This window comes from Crocuta crocuta, unplaced genomic scaffold, assembly GCF_008692635.1.
Source record: "Crocuta crocuta isolate KB4526 unplaced genomic scaffold, BGI_CrCroc_1.0 scaffold334, whole genome shotgun sequence".
Taxonomy (NCBI): Eukaryota; Metazoa; Chordata; class Mammalia; order Carnivora; family Hyaenidae; genus Crocuta; species Crocuta crocuta.
Window position 1 is genome coordinate 3,649,509 of NW_027533260.1, and position 8,121 is coordinate 3,657,629.

The following is an 8,121-nucleotide window of genomic DNA, read 5'->3' on the forward strand; positions in this document are numbered from 1 at the left end:
GCCGCGCCTCCCCGCCGAGGGCGCCGGCGACGACGAGGACGACGGCGCCAGCCGCATCTACTTCGAGCCCAGCCTCTACCACTGCCTGGAGAACTGCGGCTCCGTGCTGCTGTCCGTCACGTGCCAGGGCGGCGAGGGCAACAGCACCTTCTACGTGGACTACCGCACCGAGGACGGCTCGGCCAAGGCCGGCTCCGACTACGAGTACAGGTGGGTCTTCGCTTCGGCCAGCCCCGCGGCCCTGCGCGGGCGCAGCGGGGTCCTGGCGACCCCCGGCGCCCACCGGCGCCTCGCTGTGCTCCATTCCCTCCTTCGCTGGCTCATTCATTCACTCTGGTGGGAGGGAGGGGGGGTGTTAAAGCTTTTCTTAAAACGTTTTTTTTAATTTTGAGAGAGACAGAGGGCGAGTGGGGGAGGGGCAGAGAGAGAGGGAGACACAGAATCCGAAGCCGACTCCAGGCTCCGAGCTGGCAGCACAGAGCCCGACGCGGGGCTCGAACCCACGACCTGTAAGATCATGATCTGGGCCGGAGTCGGAGGCCCAACCGACTGAGCCATCCATTCATTTGCTCTAGAGAGCCTGCTTCGTACTTCTCTCTCTCTCTCTTTTTTTTAATGTTTATCTATTTTGAGAGAGAGCGCGCGCGCGTGCGCATGAGCAGGAGAGGTGCAGGGAGAAGGGGAGAGAGAAAATCGAAGCAGGTCCTGTGCTGTCAGCGCAGAGCCTGATGCAGGGCTCCGCTCAACCCGCTGAGTCCCCACCCCCACCCGGCGCCCCTGTACGGGACACTCTGGTAGGCATTTGGCACACACTGTGGACAAGCCAGATGGCGTGGCTGTGCTCCGTCCACGGGCTGCCCCTCCCGTGTTTGTTATCTGCCTGTGGCTTTTTTTTTAACGTTTTATTTATTTCTGGGAGAGAGAGAGACAGCATGAGCAGGGGAGGGTCAGAGAGAGAGGGAGTCACAGACTGAAACAGGCTCCAGGCTCTGAGCTGGCAGTCAGCACAGAGCCTGACGCGGGGCTCGAACCCACGAACCGCGAGATCATGACCTAAGCGAAAGTCGGACGCTTAACCGACTAAGCCACCCGGGCGCCCCTGCCTGTGGCTTTTTGTGCTGGAGACCTCCCTGTGTTATTATAGTTCCTTCACGTGTGCTACCACCTGCTTGAACAAGTACCCCACTCGCACATGCGTGCGTGCACACACACACACACACACAACGTTACTAAAGTGAAAAGGTTTATTGAGCACCTACAGTATGCCTGGGGGGTACACCCCATGGCGAACAAGGCAGCTGAGGTCCCTACCCTCAAGCCGCAGTAAGCTTATAAACCACTCAAGATATAAAAACATCAGGGGGTGGTAAGTGCTATGTGGGAAAATGAAATGGGACCAGAGGGGAGAGGAAGTGCCAGAATGATCCCCAGGTCTTCGGTTCTACCACAGAGAAACCCACCCTTTGCACCCTCCTGAGCCTCGCTGCCCCAGGCCCGCTCCTCACCCCCCTTTTTGAACACAGCTGTGATCTTCCCTCCTTCAGCAATTCCTGATGAACACCTACTATGTGTCAGGTACTATATATTTTTTTAATGTTTATTTATTTTTGAGAGAGAGAGACAGAGTGTGAGCAGGGGAGGGGCAGAGAGAGAGGGAGACATAAATCCGAAGCAGGCTCCAGGCTCCGAGCTGTCAGCACAGAGCCCGACGCCGGGCTCGAACCCACAAACAATGAGATCATGACCTGAGCCGAAGTCACTTGCTCAACCGACGGAGCCACACAGGCGCCCCAGTATATTCGGTTGACTGATGCGTGGGCCTCTCCCAGTCTCCCGCTTCTCACAGGCCCAGCATGTGCCGGGAACAGAGCTGCGCAGGGAGACCAGCAGTGAGTGGAACACATCCAGTCCCTGTCCCCATGCAGCTGACACCCTCGTGGGAAAGACAGGCCATTGGGAAGTAGACACCGAATAGGGGAAAATGTCAGTGGTGAGGGCGCTGAAGAAACGAGAGCGGAGCATGGGAGACAGTGTTGGTGACTGAGCCACTCACTCACACGGTTCCATCCGCTAAGTGGTCGGCTGCGCCTCCCTCTCCTTCCCTTCCTGGAGTAAGGCTGAGGCTGCACTGTTCGCAGATCTTCGGTTCTGCCCTCCTGCCGCCGCCAGCCCCGCCCCCCCCAACTCTCCTCCTCCTCGGGCTGAGCGCTGTGTCGCACATCTTCCCTCTGCCACAGCAAAGACCTTGGAGAGCCCAGTCTCCCTGCCTGCCCCTGTCACACCTCAGACCTTTCCAGGACCTTTAACTGCTCATCGCCGTTCACTGCTCTTACACTTCCTCCCACCTTCTCCCCAGCGGGGCTCAGGGTCTTGTTCTGAGATCCCTTCGGCCACCGGTGACCCGTCCCTTGAGCCTCCCCCTTCCGTTTCACACCTCCCAGCCTCCTTCGAGTAAAGAAAAGGCAGTCGCCATATTGGGGTGTCTGCAGTTCACACAACCTCTCCACCAGGCCACTCCTGCTCACACTCCTGGGCTGCACTGTCCCCGCCAAAGGTTTTGCAGGACGAAGTGAGTGGCGGTGTCACCTGCTGGGATCAGAGGCGGCTTTCTCACCTGCCAGTGACCTCAGTCTTGAGATGTTTGAAGTGCAGGAGTAAATGCTGCTCAGTGGTGGAACCCAAGAGCTAGGAAACGTTGACATCTTCCTCGGCCTCTGCTCGCCTATCCCAGGCGGCCTTCACAGGCCTGGCATCACTAATCAAAGGTAGCTTAGGTCCCAGGACTAGGAGCGAGGACACCTGGGTTCCTGTCCAAGATTAGCCCTGGACCTGTTCCTCGGGCAAGTTTCTGCCTCAGAGTGGGCGATCAGGGCTGTCACGTACAGTTACTGAAGTTGTGCACTGCATAAGAAGAGCACCACATCTAAGAGCTCCGTTCGCACAGTGGACGTTGTAGATCTGGATGCCTGTTATGACGATGTCCTGATTCATGGAAATCAAGTGTCTTGGAGAAGGGAAGCCTTTTTCTGATTTGCCCACAGGTATCATACAGAATAAGGGTGGTCCATGGACCTCTGGTTCTCCAAATTAAAAAAAAAAAAAAACACTTGCTTATTTATCTCTAAACCCAGAGTGGGGCTCAGACACACAACCCCAAGATCAAGAGTCGCATGCTCTGTGGAGTGAGCCCCGCAGGCGCCCCCACATTTGGATATTCTAATCCATATCCCAAACAGTCTCCAATGTAATGGTTCTTTTTTTTTTTTAATCTTTTAAATGCTTTATTTATTTATGAGAGAGAGAGAGAGAGATCGTGAGCAGGGGAGGGTCAGAGAGAGAGGGAGATACAGAATCCAAAACAGACTCCAGGCTCTGAGCTGTCAGCACGGAGCCCAACGCAGGGCTCGAACCCACAGACCACGAGATCATGACCTGAGCTGAAGTCAGATGCTTAACTGACTGAGCCCCCCAGATGCCCCTCCGATGTGATGGTTCTAAGCCTTTCATTATCTCAGATTTTGTGCATCCAGTGTTGAAATGGGGGCCCATCTTCTATATTTCTATCATCCCTGGTTTCTAAAATCCCCACGCTCTTTTTCTTCCCTACCTTCTATTTTGGAAAATATGCACACCCACAGAAGGGCTGCAGACATGGTTCAGGGGACCCTCCTATAGCCTTCGCCCAGGTTCACCAGGTTGTGTATAGTTCGTCCCGCGTGCATTCACGCACCCCTTCTAATTAACACATAATAGTAGTAATAATTGTGTCACTCTGTGGGAGTGAGTTGCAGGCAGCAGGGCATTCCCCCATGAAGAGTCACACGTGCATCTGCTAAGATCTATGATGCTCCTCCCCACGGTCACACTCCAGCCGTCCCGCTCGGGACATGTAAACACCGAGTCCATATTACGACCCAATCTTCCGTTCCTGTTTGCATCTTCCCGGCTGTCCCTGTAACATCCTTTGTGACTGCATTTTCACTCCCTCGCTCTTTGCCCATCCAGTCCAGAACCAAGCGTTGCATTTGGTTATCATGTCTCTTTAAAAAAAAAATTAATGTTTATTTATTTTTGAGAGAGAGAGAGAGCATGGGCAGGGGAGTGGCAGAGAGAGAGAGGAAGACACAGAATCTGAAGCAGGCTCCAGGCTCCGAGCTGTCAGCACAGAGCCCAACACGGGGCTCGGACCCGTGAACCTCGAGATCATGACCTGAACCGAAGTTGCACGCTTGACTGATGGAGCCACCCAGGCACCCCTGTCATATCTCTTTAGAGTTCTTCAGTCTGGATATCAATCCCTTGGCTTTTCTCTGATTTTCACGACCCTGACCCTTTTTATTTTTTAATTTATTTCTAGGAGAGAGAGAGAGAGAGCGTGAGCAGGGGAGGGTCAGAGAGAGAGGGAGTCACAGACTCTGAAACTGGCTCCAGGCTCTGAGCTGGCAGTCAGCACAGAGCCCGACGCGGGGCTCAAACCCACGAACCACGAGATCATGACCTAAGCGAAAGTCGGACGCTTAACCGACTAAGCCACCCAGGCGCCCCATGTGACCCTGACCCTTTTGAAGATAGGCCAGTTAGGAGATCCATCCACAGTTGGGCTTTGTCAGATGCTTCCTCGTGATTCAATTCAGGGGATGCACGTTTTGGCAGGAATTCATGTCAGTGGTGCTGTGTCCTCCTCGGTGCATTATACCAGGAGGCACGTGGCACCCGCCCGCCCCACTACCGCTGATGCCAACGTTAACCACTTGATAAAGATGGTGCTAACATCCCCACCTTCCTCTATCCCTTAAGTTTACATTTCTGACATCCCATAGCTTTAGAATTGGAAGATTTTTTTAAAGTTTATTTATTTATTTTGAGAGAGAGAGAGAGCACATGCAGGAGCAGGGGAGGGGCAGAGAGAGAGAGAGAGAGAAGAGAGAGGGACAGAGAGAGAGGGAGAAAAAGAGAATCCCAAGCTGGATCTGTACCATTATCACAGAACCCAATGTGGGGCTCAAACCCATGAACTGTGAGACCTGAGCCGAAACCAAGGGTTGGACACTTAACTGACTGAGCCACCCAGGCGCCCCTAGGATTCTGATTCTAATCTTTTTTTTTTTTAATGTTTATTTATTTGAGAGAGAGAAAGGGAGCACACAACCGGGGGAGGGGCACAGAGAGATTGGGAACCCGAGAATCCGAAGCAGGCTCCAAACTCCGAGCTGTCAGCACAGAGCCTGATGTGGGGCTCGAACCCACAAACCAGGAGATCATAATCAGCCAAAGTCAGATGCTTAGCCAACTGAGCCACCCAGGCGCCCCTCTAAGATTCTAATCTTAACATTCACATATCACTAGCTAACTTTTGTTGAGTGCTTCCCTGGCATAATAACTCAATCCTATCACACCCCCAGGAGGTAGACCGTGTTATTAGCTCCACTTTACAGATCAGGAAACTGAGGCTCGGAGAGCTGCAAATCCTAACCGCCCAAGATCAGACAGCTGGCCCAGCCGCGGACCCGGCTTGGAGCAGGCTGGCCCACTGGGCTGGAGGCCTGGGCCACCATGGACAGCGTCTCCCGCGTGAGGGCTGCCATGACAGGGAGCCCCTTACTGTCCCCTCCAGGCTTGTCATCTGGCTCTCCCTCTTTGCCAGGACCTTGGAATCTCTCCGCGCCTCCCACAGAGCTGACTTCTTTTGGAGAACTAGAGCCCGGGACCTCTTTCTTATGAAAGTGATCACAGGAATGACAGAGAACACTTGGGGATCACATCGCGCCGGTGCCGGTGGCGCGTGGTGGGAAGGACTGGGAAGGGAAATTATAGATTTTCGAGGTGCATTCACATCAAGAGTCATTTCGATGCCTCCAGCCCTGCCACGAGCCCAGTCATTTCCTGTCCCCTCAAAGTTTCGCTCTGACTACTCTGACGTCACTGTCTCATTCCCTCCCCTGCCCCGTTTTAGAGTATCTCGGATGTGCTTCAGAGGCACCACCAATGCTCCTTTAGATCCAAGCCAGCTCGCGTCCTTCCCCTCCGCAAAGGCCTCCCCTGCTTCCCATCCCACTCAGAATAAGCACCAAAATCCTTACTGTAGCACACCAAGGTCCTGTGACATCTGCCCCGTTCCCTCTGTGATCTCATCTCCCTCTCCCCCTAGTCCCTCTGCTGGAGCCACCCCGACCTCCCCATTCCTCACACACTCCAAGCCACTCCTGCCTCAGGACATTTGCACTGGCTGGTCCCTTGCCAGGGATACTTTTCCCCAGATATCCTCCACATGGCTCCCACCCTCACTCCCTCAGGTCTCTACTCAAATGTCACCTTTCAGAAAAGCTTTCCCTGGGGCACCTGGGTGGCTCAGTCAGTTAAGCATCCGACTTCGGCTCAGGCCACGATCTCACGGTGGTCTGTGAGTTCAAGCCCCACGTCAGGCTCTGTGCTGACAGCGCGGAGCCTGGAGCCTGCTTCGGATCCTGTGTCTCCCTCTCTCTCTCTCTGCCCCTCTCCCACTCACACTCTGTCTCTGAAAAATGAATAAACATTAAAATTAAAAAAAAAAAAAGCTTTCCCTGACACCCTAACACAACACCTTCTCACGCCCTACCCTTTCTTCTGCTTTCCTCTATTTCTCCCCAGAGCACCATCACCACCCACCGTCTTATATGGTGTTTGTTGTTTATTTGTCTCCTACGCTAGAACAGAAGCGTCACCAGGGTAGGGATTTTCTCTGATCTGCTTTTGCTGCTGTTTCCCCCAAGAAACACTAAGAACAGTGCCTGGCACACAGCAGGTGCTCAATAAATGGTTGCTGAATGAATGGACTATAAATGCACTATTACATGTGTAATTGTCACCGCGATGTGGCTGTCCCGCGGGCCTCCAAGCCCGGTGAAGTAGGGCCTCTTCGCCGCTGTGTTCCCAGCACTGCCCAGCACAGGGCGCAGAGCAGGTGCTCAGCGAGTGTTGGTTGAATGAATGACGCCGAGTTAAGCAGTGTGGACTTCCTGTTGTGGGGATCCCAGAGGACACAAAGGTTTCCATCCGAAGTGTGCCAATGTCAGCTCTGGGCCCTACATCCCTGCTACTCCCAAGTGTGGCCCCTGTCTCCCATGGGAGCACCCGCATCCTGTGGGAGCACTCAGACATGCAGTCTGGAAACGCAGAGCTACCGACCCAGAAATCTGCATTTTAGCAAGACCTGCCAGGGGATTCGTGTGCTTGAGGGCTGAGAAGCGTGGCTGTGGACCACTCCCGGCCCTCTCCACTCTGGGATTTTGCATGTGCTGTTCCCTCTGCCTGGAGCACTCCTGCCCACTGGAAACTCCCGCAGGAAGCCCATGCTGATTTCATCTCCATCCTTGCCTATTTGATGCTGGCTCTTCTAATCTTCATAGATTCCATGGTGGGAGAGACCAACTCTTATCTCGTTCCCCTTCCGCAGCCCCTCCCCCTGGGAAGTCCACCTTGACTCATCCTCAGTATTATCTGTTTAACGCCTGTCCAGTCTCATACTTGGTGAGGTTTCAGTGGCGCCTTTTCCTCCTCCGGGAAGCCTACCCTGACTCCCCTCCCTCCCAAAGAGCCTCTGACCAACCTTCGCCCCTTTGTTTCCCCCTTCCCCTGCCGCGCAGCGAGGGCACGCTGGTGTTCAAGCCGGGGGAGACCCAGAAGGAGCTGCGCATCGGCATCATCGACGACGACATCTTCGAGGAAGACGAACACTTCTTCGTGCGGCTGCTGAACCTGCGCGTGGGCGACGCGCAGGGCATGTTCGAGCCCGACGGCGGCGGGCGGCCCAAGGGACGGCTGGTGGCGCCGCTGCTGGCCACCGTCACCATCCTGGACGACGACCACGCGGGCATCTTCTCCTTCCAGGACCGCCTGCTGCACGTGAGCGAGTGCATGGGCACCGTGGACGTGCGCGTCGTGCGCAGCTCGGGCGCGCGGGGCACCGTGCGCCTCCCGTACCGCACGGTGGACGGCACGGCGCGCGGCGGCGGCGTGCACTACGAGGACGCGTGTGGCGAGCTCGAGTTCGGCGACGACGAGACCATGTGAGCGCGCCGGCCGGCACCCCGGCGGGGGCGGGGCCGCGGCGGGCAGCTGGGGCGGGGCGCGGGGGACGGAGTG

The 8,121-nt window shown here is 55.4% G+C and overlaps 1 protein-coding gene across 1 annotated transcript in view; it reads left to right on the forward strand.

Annotated features, from left to right (window-relative positions):
• The window catches only part of SLC8A2 (solute carrier family 8 member A2), a 31,800-nt gene that overhangs the window by 10,278 nt on the left and 13,401 nt on the right, over positions 1–8,121 (forward strand). Inside the window, exons 3-4 of the mRNA XM_077747227.1 lie at positions 1–210; positions 7,623–8,045. The exon at positions 1–210 is cut by the window's left edge and continues 536 nt beyond it. Coding sequence (XP_077603353.1) covers positions 1–210; positions 7,623–8,045 — 633 coding nt within the window. The remainder of the gene's footprint in view (positions 211–7,622; positions 8,046–8,121) is intronic.